We start from the raw sequence: 26,142 nt of genomic DNA, 5'->3' as shown, positions 1-26,142 counted from the left end.
CTGACAAGGGAGACACACTCATATATGCATATATGAGTGTGTTTGTCTCCCTTGTCTTGACACTGTGCGAATGTTGTAAATGAAATGTCACCATACTGCAAGTTGTGTTGTTTGTTTCTAGTTTTCCATGGAAATCTCTAATCAAGGGTTAATGTTGCTTACGCTGGGTTATGAGTATTTTACTGAGACAAATGTATCAATCTTTGAATTCACTGTGATTGTCTATATGTGCGCGCGTGCGTGTGTGTGTGTAATAGTATGATAGTTGTAAATGAGTGTCACCATCATGCAAGTGGTATCTTTTGTTTCCAGTCTTCTGTGAAAACATGTCTGGTCATGGAGAAATAACTACCTTACTTGGAAACAGATGAGTGTTGATGACAAAAAAAACAAATGTGACTGTAGTTAACACACCTTAAATTCTGTCTGACACAAGTAAGCAAGCTAAGTTGTATGTTAAACTGATGATGATAATGATACTGATCTACATTCTACTTGATCAGAGCTCTGAGGTAAGCTGACCTGCAGGAACTATCTATCCATTCCACCTGCTGACAGCTATTTAGTTTCATTACACTAGGTAGGTGCTTTGTAGCTTAATTTATAATTTGGTCACCTGACATGAATTGTTCAAGTCTAATTAGTAAGTTGGTCACCTGAAATGAAGTGTTCTAGCCTAATTGGTAATTTGGTCAGCTGACATGGTGGGTGGGTGAGTGAGCCTAATGGGGTGGGCTTGCTGTTAATTTCTGAGTCAAACTGGTAACTATATTGTTTTATATCATTTGCATTAAAATCATAAGAGTTAATTTATGGATTTGTAGCCTCTGTGCAGAATCAAAGCAAAAAGAAAAAAAAAGTGGGTGTATAGTTAAGAAGCTTACTATGGAACTGCAAGGTTTCAGGTTCAGTCCTACTACATGGCACCTTGAGCAAGTATCTTCAACTATACATTGGGATTGACCAACGCTTTGTGAGAGAATTTGGTAGATGAATAACCATGTAGAAGCCAGCCATGTGTGTGTATGTGTTCCTTTGTGATCATCCCTTCACTGTCATTTGCCAACCAATGTTGATTTATGTCCTCATAAAAAAGTGGCATAAAAAATGGCAGTGCTGATGATCATTGAACGTTCTAGATTGTACAGGAATTTCTGTGATCACATGAAAGGCTATAAAGATTACCCCTGCTTAGTTTCATTGGCTAGAGGTCTGCTCCTTCACAAATATGTGAAACATAGGAAAAAGTAGGCAAACTGGATAAGCAAGATGGGAGACAGGAGAGTAGGTGAGAGAATTACCCAGTGGCCCCATCTGCATGAAAAACAAGTAGTTCAGTAGATGGTATAATAATTGATGCAGTGAGACAAAAAAAATTGAATTAAAAATTATGAATGTTGTGAGAAGAGAAAAAAATGTCATTAGTATTCTTTTACTCTGTTACTTGTTTCAGTTATATGACTGAGTTTAAGTTAACCATTAGCACAAAGATTAACTCTTGTTAATAAATGCAAGGGAAGCAACTCTGAATTATGAATTAATTGAAAATAAAAATTTGTTCGATATCTAAGAGCTAAGGGAGTTATTCAAATAGTTTTGGTTTCTTTATCAGGACATACTGAAATAATGATTTATTTATTTATTTATTTTCTTTCTTCATGACCCAAATATTAGTTTCTTTTTGTTCCCAATTGAACCGATTTTATCAATGTAAACCACCACAAATACCTTCCGAGAATTCTATTTAATGAATACATTGATTTGTTGCCAATTTTCCAATACACACACACACACACAATAAATTCCATTATCTGTTGACTAAGCTAGTTTCTAAGGTAGCCAATGTTAAGAAAAATGTTAAAAAAAAAAAATCAGACAACCATTAACTTGGTCTGATTTCTTGCTTGGCGCTTTTAACCATTTGGTCTTTTGACATTGATTTTTTAGATATAACCTAACATCTAAAAATAGTCTGTAGTGGCTGTTTATGTTCTTAGTTCAGATCTTGTTTAAGCCAACTTGTTTTCAGCTTTGCTTCTCATCTTCCTGGGGGTCGATAAGTTTAAGTACCAGTTAAATACTACGTTGATTTAATGAATTTCTGTACTAAATTTTGTGGCTTTGTAACTGTGTCAGAAACAAATTATTTTAAATGTTAGAAATAATAATAATGATGATAATGATTATCATTATTGCTGCTGCTGCTACTGCTACTACTACTACAACAACAATAATAATAAATTATTATTACTAGCATTGCCATCAACAAGGTGGCAAGCTGGCAGAATTGTTAGCCTGCCTTGTTAACCACTTAGTGGCATTTTGTCTACCTTTACATTCTGAGTTCAAATTCTGCTGAGGTCAACTTTGCTTTTCATCTCTTCAAGGTCAATAAGATAAGTACCAGTTAAGTACTGGAGTCAATGTAATTGATTAGCACCCACCCTCCTTCAAAACTGCTGGTTCTGAACCAATTATTATCATTATGTTAAGCTTTAGGCACAAGACTTGAAATTTTGCAGGGAGGCGGGTAAACGAATACTGTTGGTAAATAATTAAGACCTAACTATATATATATATATATATATATATTGGTGTGTTTATATTCCCATAACTTAGTTCGGCAAAAGAGGCCGATAGAATAGATACTAGGCTTACAAAAAATAAGTCTTGGAGTCAATATGTTTGACTAAAGGTAGTGCTCCAGCACAGCCACAGTCAAATGACTGAGACAAATAAGAGAATAAAAGATTATATATACAAACACACAAAGTCCATCATGTTCGTTTTCCAGGGTTTGACTGGAACTGCCAAGCTGGAGAGCTGTGGTTTCTTCTGATTTAAAGACATTGACAAGTGGCACAACAGTAGTGGTAGTTTAGTAAGTGTATTGGCTAAAATAGTTGCTGTGGTAGTGAGTATGGTGGTAGTTGTTGATGATGCTGTCATTGATGTGACCTATGACCTAATAACAGGTAAGGTTAGTCTGGATGAATGGTGATGGTAGTAGCTATGGTGGTAGTGGTGGTAATTATGGTGGTACTGCTGGTGATTGTGATGATAATGGCTGTAGTAATATAACTAGCAAGGTGTTTGTAGTGACTGCTGTAGGGATAATGGTGTTGGTGGTGGTGGTGATGACTGTTGTAGGGCCAGTGATGGTAGTGACTGATATAGGGATAATGATAGCGGTGGTGGTAGTGGTGAAAATGGTGGTGATGGTAATAGTAACTGTGCATGTATAATGGTGGCAATGGTAAGTAATGGAAAAATGGTGGTGGTGGTGGTGGTAGTAGTTGCAGATCATTTCTAACAAAAGGTCAGAACAGATCCAATGTAGTTCAACAGAGAGTAAAGATACTCTTAACACACACACACACACACACACACACACACACACACACACACACACACACACGCACACAAAGAAACAAAACAAAAACAACTAAAAAAAACAACAAATAAACAAACATCACTACCTCCAGCCACCCAGACAGACAGACAGCCATCAAGCCATCTCTTTCCTCCATCACATAAATGTCAAATATTCCCCCCACCCCCACTTGGAAAAGGACAAGACAAGAAGGTTTGCAAGGTTTCAAAGTAAACATTACAAATAGAGAAATAAAGATATAATATAGGAAAGGTTAGGGGTGGTAAAGGTATTTCATTCACACCCACCCACCTCACCTCCCAATTTGGATTCTTAAAGATCCTCATGACTTTTTACCTTGTTCTTTGGACTGTGGCTGTCTTGGGGCACTGCTTTGAAGGGTTGCTTTAGAAGCACGTATTCTGAGGTCCCAGACTCAGTAACACTGTACAGTACCTTGGGTAAGTGCTTTTGGCTGTAGCCTTGGGCTGAGAAATGTGTTATCAGTGAATTTGGTAGAGGGAAACTGTGTAGAAGAGTCATGTGTGTAAATGTGAGTGTGTGCAGTAGTGTCAGTGTTTGCTATCCCATTCCACCAAAACCGCTAAACAACTGGTGTTGGTTTGTTTATGTCCCTGTAACTGTCCAATGAGCATAGAAAAAAAATAGGTAAAAGATATATGCCACATAACTTCCCAAAACTAGAAACAGTTACTTAAATATTAGTAATATTAGTTATGCAATCTGCCTGATGATGAGTTATGTTACATACAGCCTGCTTCTGGATAAAGGTTGACCATTCCAGATGTAAACACAAGACACTATTAGTGACAATAGAATTTTTCCTTTTTGGTTTTATATTGCATCTAGCCACCTTTATTATTATTATTATTATTAATATATCAATCAAATAAAAAAAATGGGAATATAATTTGTAATCATCAACAGAAGAAATTGAAAATATAACACTTGCCCAAGGTGCTACCTAAAGTATATCAACACCAGTAAGTACTTATTTGTAAGTCTGATTCTTATTCTATCAGTCTTTAAGGTATGAGGATGTAAACAAACCAACACTGGTTGTCAAGCAGCAGCAGGGGGACAAACACAAAGATGCACACACACAGATACATATATACACACACATACACATGATGGGCTTCCACAGTTTCCATCTATTAAGTTCACTCACAAGGCATTGGTCAACCTGGTGCTTTAGTAGAAGACACTTGCCCAAGGTGCTACACAGTGGAACTGAACCTAGAATCACATGGCTGCAAAGTGGGTTTCTTAAACACATAGCCATGCCTGCACCTGTGTGTGTGTCTGCCCAAGATCATGCCACCAAATATATGGTGGGATATATTTAAGCATAAAGCAAATTGTGAGAGATGCAGATTCGTGTTGCTAAACAGGAGGGTATCTGTGTTCATATATATTGCATGTATGCATGTGTGTGTGTGTGTGTGTGTATGAAAAGACATGAAAGAGTTCATAAGTGAACTTAAATATGCTTGGATGAAAGAGAAAAGGAGAGAATACACCAGACGATTCTAGTGAGTGCATGTGTGTATGTGCATGTATGTTTGCTACATTCGTATGTGCGCATATGTATGAAATATATATATATAAACATACATATATATTAAATACACATGCATGAATAGAGTTTGTGTACTATGTGTGTGTGTGTGTGTGTGTGTGAATGGTGAATGTGTACGTTCATATGTACATGCATTTATGCATTTTAAGTGTAAATGAAAATGCAAATATATGTTTGGAAGTAAATAAGACTAGGTTTGGCCACCATTTTATTTTGTATTTTTATTTTATTTCTTTTAAATTCATTTATTTATTCTCCTTTAGATGACCTCAGGCACCAACACCACAGCCAACACCACCACTGCCACCCACCAACAACTTTGACCTCAGAGACCTCTTCCCAGTCTGCTTCTGCTCCAGCTGACCTACAAGTGTGTGGAGATTAGGAATTCCTAAGTAGTCTATCTATAGTTTTGGCAGGAGTCCTCACTACTGCTTCTACCACCACCACCACCATCATCATCATCATCACTATCACCACTGCTGCCACCACCAATGCTGGAATTGTCTAAGGTTATTATTAGTCAGGAGTGCCAAATATCGAAATGGAAGCAAAGAAAGAAAAATAAAAAGAGAATGAGCCAAGAAAGTTAACTCAGGAATTCATACAGAGTTTTTCACCTAATTTATGTACTGATTTCACCTGAATGTAGTGACTTGTCATTGCAGCTGTAAACCTAGCTTGACTGGACTAAAGGTACAAGTAATTTGTTAGTTTATTGTTTTTTTTAAATGTAATTCTGTCATGAGGGGGAGACAGATAAAGAGACAAAGAGGGAGGGGTAGAGTCAACAATAGGTCACCAGACAACTAGGAAACAGGTTGGGAGTTTATGTCCTGTCACAGACACAATGTTGCCCCCAAGTCAACCAAGACACCTACCCTTGATTAGGACCAGTTATAAAACTTAAAATATAATAGAATCTACAGGTTTTCTAGTTTTGTTATAAGACAGAGGTGGGGAGAAGATATGACATCTGCAGGTCATCCCACTCCCTAGTCAAGATTGATGAGGTTTATGTTCACCCTTAACCCCTTTGATACTAACTTGCTGGTGTAGAAAGACCACCCCTGATTCCAGGAAACAAATTTCCTGTTTTAAGGCAATATAAATTAAAACCTTCCATCAAAATTCCATGTTAATTTATCTTCCAAACTCCAGCTTTACATTGGTTTCAAATTTTGGTAAAACGCCAGCAATTTCAGGGAATCACATGGACCCCAGTACTTAACTGATACTTATTTTATCCACACAGAAAGGATGAAAGGAAAAGTCAACCTCAGTGGCATTTGAACTCAAGATTAATGAAATGCTGCTAAGCATTTTGCCTGGTGTGGTAATGACTCTACCAGTTTGCTGCCCATTCCAGCTTAGTATTCTTACTGAATTTTTCATTATTTTTTGAAAAGTAGCTAAATAAAGGTAGCATATTTGAATAGAACAATGAAAACAAAAGGCTTAGAGTTCAGAGACTGCAGAAAAAAAAAAATGTAGGTGGAAGCAGAATTGAAGAATAGAGTAATGTCTCAGCAGTGAGATGTAGTATGGTTAGTAAAGAAGAATACGATACACACACACACACACACACACACAGGCTTTGGTGAAGAGGGCGTTTGCTGGTAGCTAGTTGTTATTGTGAAGAATGTAGTAGAAAATGTAAATTCAAAGACACAGTGTCCAGCAACACCACAGTATTAATAAATTATTTTACTATTTTTTTTTTCTTATATTGGTACAAATTTGGCTCATCAAATTCTGTCTGGCCCATGCAAGCATGGAAAGGTGGATGTCAAGATGATGATGATAGTGGTGATGGTGGTGGTGGGGTAGTGATGATGACAAAGCCAAAAATTTGTTGAGTAAGAGTAAAGACAACTGAATCAGCTCCAAGTAAATTACTGGTATATATTTCATCAATCCTAAAGAATGTTAAGTACAGTTAATCATCGTGGGACTTTGAAACAATGGCTTTGCAGCACCTCTCTGCCTTATTAATCATAGGAATAAATTCTCACACAGGCAATAAATCATGTAACAGAGAGAGAGAGAGAGAGAGAGAGTGTGTGTATGTGGGGGGAATATATCTGATTGAATTCAACAATGAGTTTATATCACTAATACTCATTTCATCATCTCTGAGGGATAAAAAGTAAAGTGAACCCCAATGGGGGTTTGAACTCTGAATGTAAATGGCCCGAACTAAATACTGCAAAGCATTTTTAGCTGGGAGCTCTCCACCATTTTTGTTGCAACACTACCACCCTAACATTAATGAGGATATTATTATCATTAAAAGTTGCTTAGTTTTCCTCGTGTTCAAGAACACATACATACATGCAAAACAAACAAAAAAAAATAAATAAAAACAGTATCAACAACAAATATACAAAAAAATATCTCTTTATAAGCAAAAACCAAGTTATGCAGTGTCGACCTAGTTTAATGGAAATGGCCAACTGCCAAATAACATCAAATCTTTCATGCAATAATAAAATTACTGGAGAATAAAGCCAGCAATTTTGATTTGCAGCAGCAACACTCACCGATTCCAGTACAGCGTTCTTTACAAAAATGTGCTCCCAATAGAGCGGTGTGTTGATATACCACCCCACTTTATTAAGTCACGACTACTGCTTTCTTTCTTTTTTTGTTGTTTTTAATCACACTGCCCCCCCACCTCCCATTCTCAAACACATCACCGCTTCCTCCCCACAGTTGCCATGTTTAGAAAATTATGTCCTCTGGGAGTGAGAATGTCTTACCCAATAACCCTCTGGCGAAGAGAAGAGACTCCCGCCACACCACTCTATTTCACTTCACTTGCTCACCTCCAATCTCATCTCGTCTTAAGAATCTATCTTATTGACACTGCAAGCTTTGCATTGGAAGAAATGGGACATTTTGGGGTTGTAAAGGGAAGGTGGGTTGGTGCCAGTTTTGGTGCTAATTCAGTCTTTTAAGTTAATAATATAGAGAAAGGATTCCAGGTTTTGAAGAGAAAAGTGGGGAATGATAGACAAGATAATATGTTGGCTGAATTGAAGTGGATATTCACAAATGTGAATATCCACTTCAAAGCATAGCCCAATGGTTAGAATATTCGGCTCATGAGCATAAGGTCGTGAGTTCGAAAACCAGCAGCGTGTTGTATCCTTGAGCAGGCACTTTATTTGACACTGCCCCATGCAACTCAGCTGGCAAAATGGGGAGTGCCTATAAATTAAAGGGCCAACCTTGTCACATTCTGTATCACGCTGACTCTCCTTGAAAGCTAAGTTAACAGTATGCATGTCTGTGGAGTGCTCAGTCACTTGCACTCTAATTTCATGAGCAGGCTGTTCCATTGATTGGATCAACTGGAACCCTCGTTGTCATAACTGATGGAGTGTCAATTCACAATTGTACATGTAAGTAAGCTCGTATGTGTATGGTTCTTCTGTAGTTCAGTGGCAGTTATATAGTTAAACATTAAAAATAGTGTGTTGGCAAGAACAGTAAGGCATCAAATTAAAATGTATGATAATCTACAGTATTTTAAGTTTAACCCTTTTGATACCACCTTACCTAAGATCACTCTGGTTCTATGAAACAAACTTGCTGTAATTATCAAAATTCTATGTTAATCTATGTTCTAAACACTAGCTTAATAACAAAAACGTTATTTCACTAAAATATTTTGTTTAAATTATTTTTAACATTATATGAAACAAATAATATAATAATATACATATCGTATCATAAGGGTTAGAATGACATAAAACCTTCCAAGAAAATTTCATGTTAATTCATGTTTCAGACACCTGATGAGTAGATAATATTACATTGGAAATATGGTAAACAAGTGTTAAAATGATCTAAAAACCTGCCTTCAAAATTTCACATAAATTTGTATTCTAAACACTTGCTTAACAATGACAAAAATATTTTACTAAATTCTTCACTATTCTAAAAGTTAGTTGAAATAGCAGTAAATACAACTCAGTAATAAAATAAACATGTTTCCAAATTCTTTAATCTTAGAACAGTGGAGTTATATTTTTTTTAGTTAGATATTTTCATATTTTTCTTTTCCATGCTTGTATCTTTTATCATTCAGTCATTGGGCTGTGGCCATACTAGGGCACTACCTTGAAGGGTTCAGTTGAATAAATCAACATCACTACTGGTTTTCATCTATCAAATCCACTCACAAGGCTTTAGTTGGCCCGGTGTTTTAGAAGACATACATGCCCAAGGTGATGTGCCGTAGAACTGAATCCAAGACCACATGATTGGGAAGCAAGCTTCTTGACCACACAGCTACACCAGGAGCCACTTTTTTTGTAGCTGGATCTCCTTTACTCTTTCCTTCTCCTGCTCCTTTTCTTTTACTTTCAGTAAAGCAGGCATTTGAAATCAAGGAGAGTTATGGGCCTTGCTTAGGAGTCCAATAAAATGGCATTAGTTATTAGTAGCTGCAGCATCACTAGCAGTAGCAGGGATAAACTGTGGGAAATGTAAGGCATGAAGAGAAGGTTGTTTGCTTTTACAGAACAAGCTGACAGTTAACCTTTCAATAAAACATGGGTTTGTTTTCATTGTTTTTCTTGCTTTTTGCTTTTGTTCTTTTTCCCTCCATTGTTGAAAATAAACAAATAAAATAATAAGCAAAAGAATTAAAACTGATACTAATTAAAGGAGGCCCATGATAATGTGGGGAATGGGGAGGTAGAGACTAAGATTTTCTGTATGGTAAAGGGTAGAAAATGCTTCACAGAATCTTAGATATGCATAGGGATAGAGGGAAGGGAGCAGAGGATAAAGGGAAGAAAGAAAGAAATAAGGAGACACATGTGGGGGGGGGGTGAGAGAGTGAGAGAGAAAGAGAGAGAGAGCGGGGAGCGAAAGGCAGAGATGGGTGGAAGAGATATGAGAGAGAGAGAGAGAAAGAATGAAAGAGAAAGAGAGAGAGTGTGGGGAGCGAAAGGCAGAGATGGGCGGAAGAGATACGAGAGAGAGAGAGAGAGAGAGAGAGAGAGAGAGAGAGAGAGAGAGAGAGAGAAGGAAAGAGAGAGGGACAGAGGGAGGAAGAAGAAATATGAAAGACAGATACAAAAAAAAAGATAGACAGAGATGTAGAAAAAGTCTTCAAATTGTTGCTGATTACTTTGGGGTGGGGACGATGTATGGAAATGATGGTGTTGAAATATCAGTTGTTTAACCCCAGGTCAGATCTGATCTGGCAGACTTATAATTAAAGATGATTCATTTGTGACCATTTATTTATTTATTTATTTAAATATTTTCAGACATATTTAGAACTACATATCTTTGTCTTAAATTTCCAGTTTTCTTTTTAAAGAAAGGTATAATTTGAAGGACATTTAACTGCTATTTCTAGCAGGTGAAAAAGCTACATATAGACTCATTTTTCTTGTTTTCTGACTATCATTTCTTTTAGAGGCTGGGTAATGTATCTTTCCAGAAAACACCTTACTTTATTGCTTGCTTTCTGTCTGCAGGTACATTTGAGAAAAAATCTGAATGCTAAAGGGGTAGATTCAATTTGGGCAGAAAGAATTTTTAAAAACTAAAACTTTCAGGTGTAGGCGTGGCTGTGTGGTAAGAAGTTTGCTTCCTAACCACATAATTCTGTGTTCAGTCTCACTGCATGTGTCTCTGGTCATGTGCCTCAGGTCAACCAAAGCCTTGTGAGTGGATTTAGCAGACAGAAACTGAAAGAAGTCCATCATATCTGTCTGTCTATATATATATATATATATATATATATATATATATATATATATATATATAATATATATATATATACACACACACATGTATATATGCATATGTGTTTTTCTGTCTGTCTCCCACCAACACTTGACAACTGGTGTTAGTGTGTTTACATCCCTGTAATTTAGCAGTTTGGCAAAATAGACTGATAGAATAAGCACCAGGTTTTAAAATATAAAAAAAGTACTGGTGTCAATTAGTTTGACTAAGATTCCTGAAGATGGTGCCCCAGTATGGCTGCAGTCTAATGACTGAAACAAGTAACAGATAAAAGATTAAAAAAATTGTATAAAAAAAAAAAACTTACCGTTTTTTGGCACAAAGTAGACTTTGTAAGATGTTCAGGACCAATATTTCCAAGTCCTTTGAAACACTGGCGAATGTTTTGGGTAAATATTTTCCTAACAATCCGCATTGGATAAATGCAAAGTGCTGATCGAGGCTGTGGTTCCAGTTTGTTAGTCTGTCCATGAGAAAATACAGCATAAAGAACATCTTCCGTAGTGGGAATTCCAAGATTTTGTGCCAAAGTGCTGCCGGCTTTAGCAAGATAGGCAGCTTGCACTAAATTATACACCCTGTTGCTTCCACACTTGAAGGATAGTTCTGCATAAGAGTAGAAATTTTTGTCATTTTGGCAAACCCGGAAGATCTTTGAAGCATAACGCTCATCTTGGGTATTGGCTTTCTGCACTGTCAACATATAACTGAATTTCTCAGAGCTGAAGCCATATATGTAGTTCACTTTGAATGTTTCTCTATGTTGGGTTTCAATTTCTTTTTTGGAACTCTGCTCCACAGGGCTTTTGTATGCAATTTCAAAATTGTCGAGATTGCGAATACAGAAGGCTGGCACTAGATCGCGGTATATCCTTAATCCAATGTTGGTTCTGGTTGCACCAACATACAATACGTTGGGCTGAACACCATTTCCTTGGCTTGGTCCTGGTGCAATAAAAGCAAAAGTAGTTGCATTCAGGCTGTTAGCAACGACCGGGTTGGAGAGTGGTTTGTTGGTGTTGCTGATGGACATGTTGGCAAGGTACCTTTTTTCACATATACCATGGAACTGGGTTGAGCAAGCAATCAGTTCCTGTGATGCATAGTTCACAACGAGAACTTTGTTATAAGTATCAGTAAATTGTCCAGACTCACAGGAATATTTTTGTGGTGGACACTGCGGACTGCTCTTTATTGGTCCGGTAGACACATTAATTTCCTCCTTTAAGTCGGGAGAAAGTTGATAGAGTCTGTTAACGGCACCAACATAGATTTTGCCGGTATTTTTATTAACCACATAATGATTCATGGTGGAACCATTTTTAGAGCTTTGGAAACTGCTTACAATGTAATCACCACTGACATACAGCAGTGGCATCACCAAAACTAAAAAGGCCACATTACGCCACATCCTAAGAGAGGCATATACAACTCCCTTCATCTAATAAGACCTGTGAAATAGAAAAAAAAAAGAATATTAGATAATTTGTAATATAAGGGTGAAAAGACAAAAATAAAAACATAAATGAATTTAAATATTAAAAATATATATAGCAAATTACTATTACCAATACATTAAGGTGACAAGCTGGCAGAATCATTAGCATGTCAGGCAAAATTTTCAGCAGCATTTCATCCATCTCTATGGTCTAAGTTCAAATTTCGCTGATGTTGATATTGCCTTTTATCCTTTTGGGGTTGATGAAATTGACTTATCCCTCTCCTGAAACTACTGACTTTGTGCTAAAATTTGAAACCAATATTACCCAAACATCTAAGGTGATCAGCTGGCAGAATCATTAGCATGCCAAACAAAATACTTGGCAGCATTTTGTCCATTTTGGAGGGAGAAGTTGATTACATCAACCCAGTGCTCAAATGGTATTTTACTTCAATAACTCCCAAAGATGAAAGGTAAAGTTGATCTTGGTGGAATTTGAACTCAAATCAAAATGCTGGAAGAAATTTCACTAAGCCTTTTGTCCGGCATACTTATGATTCTGCCAGCTCACTGCCTTAATGATAATAATACCAAGGGCAACAATCCTTTCTAATATAGGCACAAACCCAGAAATTTGGGTAATAGGGGAGGGCTAGACAAATACATCAAGCCTGGTGCTCAACTGGTACTCATTGCATGAACTCTGAAAGGATGAAAGGCAGAGATGAGGCTGGCAGAAGTTGAACTCAGAATGTATAGCTGGAAGAAATACCACTAAGTGTTTTTTTTTCTAGCATGCTCATGATTCTGTCAGCTCACCACCTAAATACTACTAGTAATAATAATGGTTTCAAATTCCACCCTCCTCAACATGCCCATACCACTGCACTCCATGCACCCTTGCCAGCCGTTCCACCAATTCCTCAAACTCCAGCATCCCCATCAAGTCCACAGACCTCCTCTTATCAAAACAGCTTTACACTACATGCCAAACAGCTCAACAGGTACTTATTTTATCAACTCCAGTAGGAAGAAAGGTAGAGCCAACCTTGACGGCACTAGAACTCAGAACATAAAATTGGAAGAAATAGCGCTGAGTACTTTCTCCAATGTGCTAATCATGTTGCCAGCTTGCCACCTTAACAACAACAAAAACAACAATAAAAAAAATAATATATTAAAATAGTGGAGGTGAATAAAATGTCGATTATTGATGATATTGGTTGGTATAGTTGCAGTTTAAGTTAATGTTATGGTCTAAAGGAGCCTGAAAGTCCAGCTTATTTCTCTTACATATCCATCAATAAATATGGAACAGTAACAACACACACATACACCACACACACACACACACACTCAGTCTAAAGGGAAACAGTGAAGAGTAAAAAATAAAATAAAAAGGAAACAAAAAAAAAAAGCAAAGTACTCTTTGCTCATCAGACCATAAAAGATTCTTCTTTCCCTGCTACCATGCCCCTTCTCCACCCTCCCCTCCACCAGATCAGTTTTCCCATCAAAGCCCAACATCAGAAAAAAAAAGAGGTTATTTGATCTGTAACAAAAAAAAAAGCAATATGTATTCAATAGTTGTTATTAGTAGTAGTGGTAGCAGAAGCAGCAGTAGTGGTGGCGATGGTGGCAGTAATGGCACTGGTGGTAGTGGTAGTTGTAATAGTAATGGTGGTGGTGGTCTCCTTAAGAATAAAAACATCAGTCTCCAGTTTTATGATGTGGGGGAAAAGAAGGTGGGGTCAGAAGAAAAAGAAAAGAAAGTCACAGTTGCTTTAGTTCCTTTCAATATTATGAACCCCTCATTTACATATGAACCCATTAAAAAAGAGGACAGGATTGTTACATAAAAAAAGTGGGGTGATAGGGCAGGGCAGAGTGAGACAGATGGTCACATAGTGGAAGCAAGTTAAAAATTCTTAGACATTAAACGATGATGATGATGATAGGGGTGACATAATTGAGTAAATTGATCCTTAGTATATAACTGGTTTTTATTTCATCAAACGAAGAGAGAAAAATACTCCTAATCAGTATGTCTATGTATACCAAGTGACCAAGACTCTTGACAATTTGCTGTGCTTGAGAAGACATGTGAAGCTAAGGGAAATTGCAGCTGTGGCCAGTAGGTACTTGTGCTGGTGACATGTAGATGGCATCCATGCAGGTGACTCATAAAAGGAACTTGTACTGGTGACTTGTAAAAAACATTCAGTACACTCTATGGAGTGGTTGGCATTAGGAAGAGCATTCAGCCGTAGAAACCAAGCCAAAACAGACTGGAGTTTGGTGCAGCTCACCCCCAGTAAAATCACCTCATCCCTGCCAGCAGGGTAAACAGACCCTAAATGATGATGGAGAGAGAGAGAGAGAAAGACACACACAAACACATGCATATATACACGTACATTCAAAAACAAATATATATTATATATGTATATATGTATTATACCCCACCCTCTTCAGGTATGTAGACTTGCAAGCTACATGGTAACTTCAATGGTACCAGTTGCATGCAAAAGTACCCAGTACACACTGTAAAATGGTTGGATCAGGATGGGCATCTAGCCATAGAAACCATGCCAAAGCAGACACTGGAGCACGATGCAATCCTTGGATTCACTAGAACCTTGTCAAACCATCCAACCCATGCCAGCAAAGAACATGGACATTATATGATGATGATGATGTAGCCATATACATGCATGTGTCTATGTGTGAAAAACAACAACTATAACGGACCCTAAATTTTTAAAACATAAGACAAGCTGGTTACAGGCATGACTTCAGGATGACATCAAAATTCTTCACCAGCTATACAAAATGAAACTAAATACAAAATTACAAAATTTAAGTTATATCCTAAGCTGAAAGGTCACCAAATGAATGCGTTCACTTCTATTTTTATTCATATTTCTTGCAAATAATCCAAATTCAGGAAATATATAACATTCAAATATATTTTGAATATATATATGCATGCAGGAGTGGCTGAGTGGTAAGAAGCTTGCTTTCTAACCACATGGTTCCAGGGTCAGTCCCACTGCATAGCACCTTGGACAAGTCGGTCATATATATATATGTTTGTGCGTCTGTGTTTTTCCCTGACCATCACTTGAAAACCGATGTTGGTGTTTACATCCCCTTAACATTAGCAGTTTGGCAAAAGAGACCGATAGAATAAGTACTAGGCTTACAAAGAATAAGTCCTAGGGTCGATTTGTTCAAATAAAGTGGTGCTCCAGCATGGTCGCAGTGAAATGACTGAAACAAGGAAAAGAATAAAAGGTATATATATATACACACACACAAAATTGTCTGTAGCACATAGATAAACAGTTTCCTTGGCCAACTGACTGTTACACTACTGTAAGCAAGAGGAGCAGTTATTTTCTGTATTGAGAGTATAACACAGAGAGGCTGACTAAGCATCTATCAATGACAATTTCCTTTACTTGTTTCAGTCATTGGACTGTGATCATACTGGGGCATCACTTTCAATAGTTTCAAGCCAAACAAATCAACCCATTGGTTTGTTCATATCTCAAGTGGTGAGTGGGAAACAAATACAGATGTGCATGCATGCACACATACACACACAAACTCATATACATATACAAATATATATATGTACATACATAATGAGCATCTACACCATTCCTGTTTACCAAGTCTATGCACAACACAAGGCTTTGGTTGACCCAGGGCTACAGTAAAAGACACTTGCTCAATGCACATCACAGTGGGATTGAACTCCAAAACCACATAACGTCAAAGTGAACTCCATCACTGCACAACCATGTTCTGTTTTTCCTTAGAGTTTTAACTGATAAAAACACAGCCAGCAAAACCAACATCAAATACAAGTATTATGGGCAAACCCCCTCATAATAATGACTACAGTAAGTCCTAGAACCAGCAACAGCTTATAAGTAACAGCAGTAATATCTCAAATATATATCAAGAATAAGAATGGAAAAGGAAAGATGGCTCCAAAGCTGAAGAAATCAATATGACTCATGAAAAACTGATATCCAGTTGGTATAAAGAAACAAACTGTATGTTGACCTCATAGACACATATACACATGTATCTATATATGTGTATGTGTCAGTACACACGTGTGTGTGTATATGTATGTATGTATGTAAATGTGTGTGTGTGTGCATATGTTGGTATATGTGAGTATATAGGTGTGTGTTTTTGCATATATGTATGTGTGCACATGTGTGCATGAATATGAATGTATATGTATGTATATATATGTGTATGTGTATATATCTACACAAACACACACACCTGAAAAGCAAAAAGAAACAAAGAATTCAATTTGATACACACTTATACACAGACATACAGATGTGTGTGTGTGTGAATATATATATATATATATATATAAATATAAGCACATACAGAGACATGCACATACACACACCATGAGAAGAGGGAAAGATAAAGAGAGGTGGCAGTAAGTAGCAAAATCAATACTTGTAAAAAGAAGATAACGATCTGATTGGCTTTATTGGATGTTTGTAAAGCAATTATTCCTCTTTCAGATTAGCAATGGTAGTCAGGATCAGGGGATGGAGCAATAGATGGTGGTGATGGTGTAGGGGAAGATGACAGGGGAGAAGGAATGAAAAGAGGGAAATGACTTCTCTGAAGGAAAGAGCACAGGGAATGGGGGAACAGGTGGAGGCAACACATAATGATCAACATATATTTTAGTAAAGGCAAAGCAACTTTGGAGTCGACTAGAGTATTAGTAATAGAAGTAGTTATAATAAAAATAACTCTTTCTACAATAGGCACAGAGCCTGAATTTTGGGGGTGGGGTGGGTCTAACCAATTACATCAACCCCCTAGTATTAAACTGGTACTTATTTCATTAACCCCAAGAGGATGAAAGGCAAAGTCAACTGCAGTGAAATTTGAACTCAGAATGCCACTAAGTATTTTGTCTGGCATGCTAATGATTCTGCCAGTTTGCCAATTTAATGATAATAATCCTTTCTACAACAGGCACAAGTCCTGATATTTGGGGGATGGGGGTGGGGTGGGGTGAGGCGAATTGATTACATTGACTCCAGTGTGCAATGATTACATATTTCATTGACCTCGAAATGCTTAAATACAAACTGAATCTTGGCAAAATTTGAATTTAGAATGTAAAAGCCAGAAGACATCCTGCAGAACCTTGGGCAAGTATCTTCTATAATAGCCCTGGGTCAACCAGCTTTTGTGAGTGAATTTTGGAGATACAAACTGTGTAGAAGCCTGTCATGTATGTGTATGCACATGTGCACATGTCTATGCATTTCTCCCTACTACCACTTGACATCCAATGTAGGTTTGCTTACATTTCCATATCTTAGCTATTCAACAAAACAGACCAACAGAATAAGGACCAGACTTATACCCTTAAGCATTTAAACCGGCCACATCTGGCCAAAATATTCTACCTGCTCTATGTTCAAACTGGCCATATCTGGTCCCTCACACCTACCCTACAATGTCATAAAAATAAACAATCGCATCATCAACACTTGAAGTTACAGGATAATGCATGGTTAATTCAAAACAATGTGAATAAATAAGCATTACATTTGACAGAGTAATCTGAATGCTAAAGGGTTAAAAAAAATGTTCTGGGATCAATTTCTTTGACTAAACTCTCCAAGACTGTGCCACAGTATAACTGCAGTCCAACGACTGAAACTAGTAAGAATAAATAAAATAAAATAACTTACTGAAATATACTATTACAACCACAATTCTATGGTACCAGCTAACAGCTGAATTACAAACCAACAGGTCTATAACTACTTATTCACACTATGGTTTCACCGGCATTCCCCATATTAGAACATAAATGTTAATTGGCTGTAAAGTTGCATAAGTGACTCAAGGGAGAAGAGTATCATGTATCACACTTGAAAAGTGTAAAGGATGAAACTTTTGGTCCTTGAGTCATTAACATAACTTTACATCAGATTAGATATACTCATACAGACACACACATATATACAGAGACATTGCAAAATTAAATAGACATCAATTTTTGAAAGATTTATTTCTAGAAATTAAATAACCGCGGTGCATCAACATGGCCGCAGCTCTGAGCTGAAACTACGGAAAGAAAGAAAAAAAAAAATGTCATTTGACGCATCTAATTAGTTAATTTAGTATTTCATAGACTTGCCTTGTACCAAGATATATTATCAAGTCTGAAGTATCAGACAGTGTTTGCACAAAATAAAATAGTATAAAGAGAGAGGTCTATTTATTTTTGAGGTGTGTGTGTATATATATATTTTAAAATATATATATGAGGGGATGCTGAAAAGTTCCTGGATTCAAGGGTAACACAAAAGGCCTGGCTGGAGACCCAACCCTCTAAGTTTTTTTTACAGGGCTTTGAAAAACTGAAGGGTCAGTGCAATAAGGGTTTGAATCTGAGAGGGGAATATGTTGAATGAAATCATAATTAACTGTTCCTCCTTTATTTTCTTTTACCGAAAGCCAGGAATGTTTTAGCATTTCCTTATGTATATATATTGACACACACACACACATGAGGGAGTACTGAAAAGTTCCTGGCTTTAAGGGTGTCGTGAAAGGCCTGCTTGGAGGCCCAACCTTCCAAGTTCTTTTATAGGGCTTAGAAAACCCGAAGGACTGCTGCAATAAGTGTGTGAATCAAAGACAGGAAAATGTTCAATAAAATCATAATAAACTGATCCTCCTTTATTTTCTTTTACCCAAAGGCAGGAATTTTTCAACATCTCCCCATACATACTTATGCACGTACACATTCTTATGAACGAAGTTCTATTTCATTCGTATGTGCATGTTACACACACACACACACACACACACACACCATCACCACCATTTTAGACTGAATACACAGTACCCCTTCATGATATGAAGGACAACTAAAAGTGCTCAAGCAAAGAAAAGCAGCAGGTCAGACATCTGAAGAAGTCTCATTATTTGGAAAATAAAATGATGATGACAGCCAGGCAGACACATTCAAAATTAATGGGTGCCTGGGTCACATAAGAAAACACCTGTGGTGGTGCATCAGTGCTGGTGCTGTGTGAAAGCACTCAGTACATTCTGTAAAGTGGCTGGCATTAGGAAGGGCATCCAGCCATAGGAACCATGCCAAAACCGACATGGAGCCTGAGCAGCTCTCCAGCTCTTGTCAAGCCATTCAGCCCTTGCCAGCATTGGAAAATGGATATTAAATGATGATGATGATGATGAAGAAAGTCAGTGTTTTACAATAAAAGTATAGTAACAAAAGGATTAACATACAATGTACTGTTTCACACTCAAGACATTGCACATAGCTCAGAATCAGAACAAAAGTTTGAAGATAATGAAATGACTGTGTGAAATTAAATAGAGGCTTCTCTAGATCCAATGACCAGAATTGAACTCAGCATTGCAAGGTAATGACCCAGTCACTGTTATATGTATTTAAAATCTAGAGTTTAGGTTATAGATAGAACATAGTGCTAGTAATAGATTTACAGACTGTCCAGGACAGTTTTCTCATATATACATACATGTGTGAGTGTATAATGCGCAAACACACACACTGTATGTACGTATACATAAATAGAGAGTGAGAGAGAGAGAGAGGGGTGTATGAAATGCACACGTGTGTATTTGTATATACACATATGTATTTCACATTAAATGTACATGTGTCTATATTTATGTATACACACACACATAAATGCGCACAAGTGATTGCATGTGTGTGTGTATACAGGAAGACAAAAAGCGAGAACAGAGGGAAAAACCAACATGATGTTGGTGCCAAATAAACACACATATTAATTGTGATAGTTCAACAGTTATTTATCTCCACGTTATAAAAAAAAAAACTATAAAAAATAAAACCATGGAGAACAAAAAACAAAGATTAAAAAGCAACAAAAGAAAATAAAGCAAATATCAAAGAGAGAGAAAAAATAAAATAATATAAACATATAAATGAAGAGTATATACCATAAAAAGTTTATACAAACACAGACTGTCAATACAGCTATAGCAATAAAGAACTGGCTTCTATATACCAATATGGCAGGTCATTAATGATTGCGACTAACTGCACCAATAATACATGTGCACAATAAAGCAATATTGGTCTTCCCTTAAGTATGTGTGTATGTATGTACATATATGTGAGTGTGTGTGTGTGTAAATATATATAAATATACACTCTCGTACATATGTGTAAACATATATTCATACATGTACACACATGTGTATGTACATATATATATTTATATATATACACACACATACACACAAATACGTATGCATTTATGTAGGTATATTGAACTTTTACAAGGAAATGGTTGACAGGTACTTCGAAGTGTCAGCTTATTTGCATTTGTTATGCTTAACTCTTTCAGTATTCAGCTAAATCTGTCAAATGTAATGATCATTAATTCATGTTGCAAAATTAATCATGTATGATCTTGTAGCTTCAAGATTTTGAATATATGATAGTTTATTTTTAGATTAACATTGTAAGGTAAGTGTGAGAGGCTGGATTTGGTCAGCTTTAATATAAAACAGGTAGACTATTTGGACCGGATATGACCAGTTTAAATACTAAAGAGTTAATAAACACACACTCTACTAAAAAGTATTGCGTACTCTATCAGTTGACATAACATGCACACAAATATATATATATATATATATTATATATATATATATATATTCGCTATGATAGATTGTTAGCCACTATATCTATTTTTATTTTCACTTCCTGTTTATTTCTCTGTGTTCATTTCTGTCTAAGAGCGTAGGCTTGAAACGTAGAAGACTTTCTCACTTCCCGAGTCTTAAACTAATACATCTGTTTGTTGTTTACACACCCATCTTCATCTTTTGTTCTTTTTCTAAATTCTCACTATATATATATATACACATATATATAAATATACATACACACATACGAAGGTATGTGACTCAGTGCACTCATGACTGCAAGGTTGCAGTTTTGATTCCCAGACTAGTGGTGCTTTGTGAACTTTAGCAAAATACACTTCACATTGATCTAGTCCACTCAGTTATAAATGTACAACCAGGATATGGACTGGTGTTCTAATGGTGTGTGCACCAGAAATTAGTGGTTCAGCAAGGGAGACTGATAGAATAAGTACTAAGCTTAAGGAAATAAGTACTGGGGTTGATTTTGATTAACAACCCTTCAAGGTGGTGCCCCATCTTGGTTGCTGTCTAATGATTGAAATTAGTAAAATAAATTACTGAAATTAGTAAAAGGTAACTCAACAGAAAATAATTTCAAACATGACATTCCTTAGCAAAAGATAGGTTAGTATATAAAACTACTTTCCACAGTAAGGGCTAATGAAATTTTGAGTCTATATACCCGATTTATATAATGAGAGTGTTAAAAAATTATTCTTATTTTCTTGCTGCTGAACAGAAGATGGCAGCAAATCTATGACATGATGATGTATCCACCACACAACAAATGATAACTGCAATATTATAGGTGTGCAAGTACATAGAGAGTAACAAGAGAAAGTGTAAAAAGATACCCCTTTATAGATATGTTGAACCATATCCAGCCCTTATATTTAACCAGTTTTATATTCAAACTGGCTGGATTCAGCATCTCACACTTACCCTTCAATATCATTCTAAAAATAAACAAACACCTCATAGAAATCTCAAAGCTATGAGATGATGCAGGGTAAATTTAAAACAATGTGAATAACTGAGCATTACATCTGACAGAGGAATATCAATGTTATAAGGCTAAATAAGGTGGCACTAAAATGCCGAGTTGTAACTTGATGTGATAACAATACTAGTCATGGTAAAATGTGAGGCTACCAGCTACTGAATGTGCTTCCAGGAGAAAGGAGATGTAAAATTTTGAAAATGGTCCTATGTTATGTTTCAAAGGAAAGAAAACTTCTTCGTTGAATGAAGTAGAATCTGCAGGAAATTTTATGATTCTGTATTCATAAAATGTATAATAATCACAGCATAAAGTCACTTGGCCAATAAGAAGTAAGTTAAATGCTGACTGCTGTCTATACTTCAATGAGCGTGCCAGCCGTAGCTGATGTGTGCAATATTTCTTTGTTGGCAGTGACATTTTTGAAGGTTGTCATCTGTAAAGTTTAAAATGATGTCTGCCATGGCTAGTTGTTAAAGAGGCAGTGAACCGAAAGAAGTTCTAAGTGACAGTGAAACAGAGGGTGTACTGCTAAGTGACAGTGAACCGAGAGTGAATGCAAGCAGTAATAGCAGTCTGGTTGAAACAGACAATGCAGACATTTCATAAAATTAAGCAGTGATAATGCTAAGTTGAACAAATAATTTGTTACCAAGTCAAGGTTTTATAGAATAAAAGTGAAACAGTAGTGTAACATCTGATACAAGTACATATCAGGTATTCACCATGTTTCGCCTCCTAGATGGTATATCAAAAACATACCATGTAGGATGCATGGGTTTTACCAGTGATTCCCAAAGGTATTTTTATTTTTTTATGGAGCATCACATTACTATGGTTAAAACCACATTACTTGAATTTGAGGAAGTGTAATAGGTGAAGACATGGCTGTGTGGTAGGAAGCTAGCTTCCCAACAACATGGTTTAGAGTTCGGTTCCACTGTGTGACACCTTAGAATAGACCTGGGATGACCAAATTCTTATGAGTGGATTTGGTAGATGGAAACACAAAGAAGCCCATTGTATATGTATGATGTGTGTGAGTGAGAGTGTGTGTGTGAGAGAGTGTGTGGGAAGGTTATGTGGGGGAGTGCCTGTGTGGGTGTGCATGTGGGGGGAATGTGCATGGAGGGGAGTGTGCATGGTGGAGAGTGTGTGTCATGTTTATGTAAGTTTGTTTTGACATCACATGATAGTTGTGAAATGATTATCACTGCCATGCTAGCAGTCTCATTCATTTCCAATATTCTGTAGTAAACATGTCTGGCCATGGGGTAATGTTAACTTGCTTAGAAACAGATGAGTGTTGGCAACAGTAAAGGCATCCAGCCATACAAAATCTGCTTCAAATAAACATCATCAGACCTATGTAAGCATGAAAAAGTGGATGTTAAACTTATGATGGAGATGTACAGAACAGAGATATCAGAAGGATGCAAGTCACTCATCTCCATCATTGGAGCACTCCTTTCATAAAATAATTTTTGTGAAAAAAAAATCCACTAAGGCTTATATGATATAATCAAAAATATAATCGAGAGAAAAAATAAATGCTTAAAAACAAGAGTAACACTGATAACTCCCATGATACCAGAATGAATATATAATAACATTCATGCTATAACACAGGAGTCACTGATGATAGCCAAGCTATAAATCAATGTGATAGTTTATATAGAGAAGTAGAAAATATATGACCAAGTAAAAGGAAAGACAAAAATTTTTAATTTGGCACAAAATGGTTTTGGTAATGAAGTGTTAATGTGAAATCATATAACTAGGTATGTGTATTTCAAACAGTTGGGTATTCACATGAAGATTGTGTTTGGAAATGAGATTGTATTCAGATATGATGTATTATTCTTCCATGAAACCTTCAAGTCAGAAATAAATTCTGGTAGCTTATGAGCAATTCTTTTATCAGTTATCTTTTACTAGTTTCAGCCATTCAACTGCAGCCAATCCGGGGCACCACCTTGAAGGGTTTAGCCAAACAAATCAACATTAGTACTTACTTTTTAAAAAAAAAAAGTCTGGTACTTATTCTATCGGCTTCTTTTGCTGAACTGCTAGGTTACAGGAATGTAAACAACCAGACACCAGTAGTCAAGTGGTGGGACACACACACACACATACATCATATACTGAATTTCTTTCTCTTGAAACATAAAGGATCTATTCGGTTTGGCTGCCAGCATCAATTCTGTTTGAATTGATTTCATATTCAGTGTAATGATACACTTCTATAGGCTAATGAATGATGTGCAAATCATTTTCACTACTAATCAATAAATAAAGAGTTATTAGCAATTAAAGTTTGAAAATTTGGGGTAATTTTAGTCAATCGTAAACCAGACACATTCATGCCTATTTCCATAGTAACAAGCAAAACATGAGAACTCTTTTGTCTGCGAGAAATATATTGAAACCACTTGTTTTATCTATCTGTTGACAACTGAGCATGAGAATTTATGAAATTGTCAACAAAATGCTTGTTTTTTAAAACTATTTAATTTGTAATGTGCTATTTTATTTTTAGATAAATCTTTTAAGTTCATGTTTTCACATTAAATGCATATTGAATGCTTAAAACTCCAAAATATGTGTTGTTTACTCATTTCTTTTTGTCATTGAGGTGGTTGTGAGGTGTGCTAAAAATAACAGCTAAATAACGTTTTTGGATAAATATTTTAAATTCATGCTATCGCAATACTTAAAACAACTAAAGACTTTGTTTATTCTTTCTTAACACATGCTATTTTCAGGATGTTGACAAGATGTGTAGTCATGCACAAAATGACAGCTTCCAAATTCTGTTTCCTGATCAGGTGAAAATGATCAAACTTTAAACCTCTCTATATTTTTAAAAACATTTTTCTGGAAAAAGTGAAATAACTCCTGCAAATCAGCTTGGAAAAGTATATTAATGTGCCAAATTCAAAAACTTTTGACAAACATTAATTCTTTGAATGCTGCCAACCAAACCAAATAGATCCCATATAAGTTCAACTCATAACACCCACGGTAAAATGTCTAACTTGCTGTTTCTTGAGATCTCTGGGAGAGGCTTGGAACAAAGCAACAACAAAAACAAATACTACTACTACTAGAATAATAATAATAATGATAATCAGGATGATGATTGGTCTCAACTGTTGTCAGAGCACTTGGTACTGTGACCTTCAGAAATGAAAACTCAGAATGTAAAGCGCCAGAAGAGATGTCAATAAGCATTTTGTCAGACACACTGATGATTCTACGAACTCCTTTACTATTTTGCTTCAGTCATTAGACTGTGGCCATGCCGGAACACTGCTTTTAGTCGAAATTGACCCCAGGGCTTATCAGTTTCTTTTGCTGAACTGCTAAGTTACGGGGACATAATCACAACATCGGTTGTCAAGCAATACACAATATATATATATATATATATATATATATATATATATAATCTATATATATATACATATATATACACACACATATATACATATATATATACATATATACACACATATATACAATGGGCTTCTTTCAGTTTCCATCTACCAAATTCACTCACAAGGCTTTGGTCAACCAGTGGCTATAGTAGAAGACACTTGCCTAAGGCGTCACGCAATGGGACTGAACCAAAAACCATGTGGTTGTGAAGCAAGCTTCTTACCACACAGCCACCACCACTATAATAATGGCTTAAAATTTTGGCAAAGGCCAGAAAATTCAGGGGAGGGTATAAGCCAATCATATCGGCTCCAGTGCTCATGTAGTACTTACTTTACCAACCCCATGAAAGGATGAAAGGAAAAGTCAACCTTGGTGGAATTTGAACTCAGAACCTGAAGATGGATGAACTGCCACCAAGTATTTTACCCAGTGTGCTAACAACTCTGCTAAGCTTGCCACTTCCACCACTGTTTTAATAATAATAATACTAATAATAATAAATGTTTCTAATTTTAGGGAAGTGGGTTTGTCAATAACATCAAACCCAGTGTTTGACTGATATTTTATCAATTCCAAAAGGATGTAAAGCAAAATCGACCTCTGCAGAATTTGAACTCAGAATGTGGAGAGTCAGAAGAAGTGTTACTATGCACTTTGTGAAATATGCTAATGATTCTGCAAGCTCAATAATAATAATGATAATGATAAAAATTAAATATAATAGTAGTTTTCTTGTGAGTACAAAACATCTGAAG

General features: G+C 36.3%; 1 protein-coding gene across 6 annotated transcripts in view; it reads right to left on the bottom strand.

Annotated features, from left to right (window-relative positions):
• The window catches only part of LOC115212037 (plexin-A1), a 695,010-nt gene that overhangs the window by 565,147 nt on the left and 103,721 nt on the right, over window positions 1–26,142 (bottom strand). For 4 of the 6 annotated variants that reach the window (XM_036502772.1, XM_036502775.1, XM_036502776.1 and 1 more), the window contains exons 1-3: window positions 23,959–23,972; window positions 22,917–22,922; window positions 11,059–12,202 (exon numbers count right to left, since the gene is read on the bottom strand). In XM_036502772.1, coding sequence (XP_036358665.1) covers window positions 11,059–12,192 — 1,134 coding nt within the window. In that variant the 5' untranslated portion in view covers window positions 12,193–12,202; window positions 22,917–22,922; window positions 23,959–23,972. Of the gene's footprint in view, window positions 1–11,058; window positions 12,203–22,916; window positions 22,923–23,958; window positions 23,973–26,142 lie in introns of those variants that run through there. The other 2 variants (XM_036502774.1, XM_036502773.1) reach the window with 1 other exon arrangement.

Source organism: Octopus sinensis, linkage group LG5, assembly GCF_006345805.1.
Source record: "Octopus sinensis linkage group LG5, ASM634580v1, whole genome shotgun sequence".
Lineage (NCBI taxonomy): Eukaryota > Metazoa > Mollusca > Cephalopoda > Octopoda > Octopodidae > Octopus > Octopus sinensis.
Note: the sequence above shows the minus strand (reverse complement) of the source record. Positions and strands in the feature narration are given on the sequence as shown.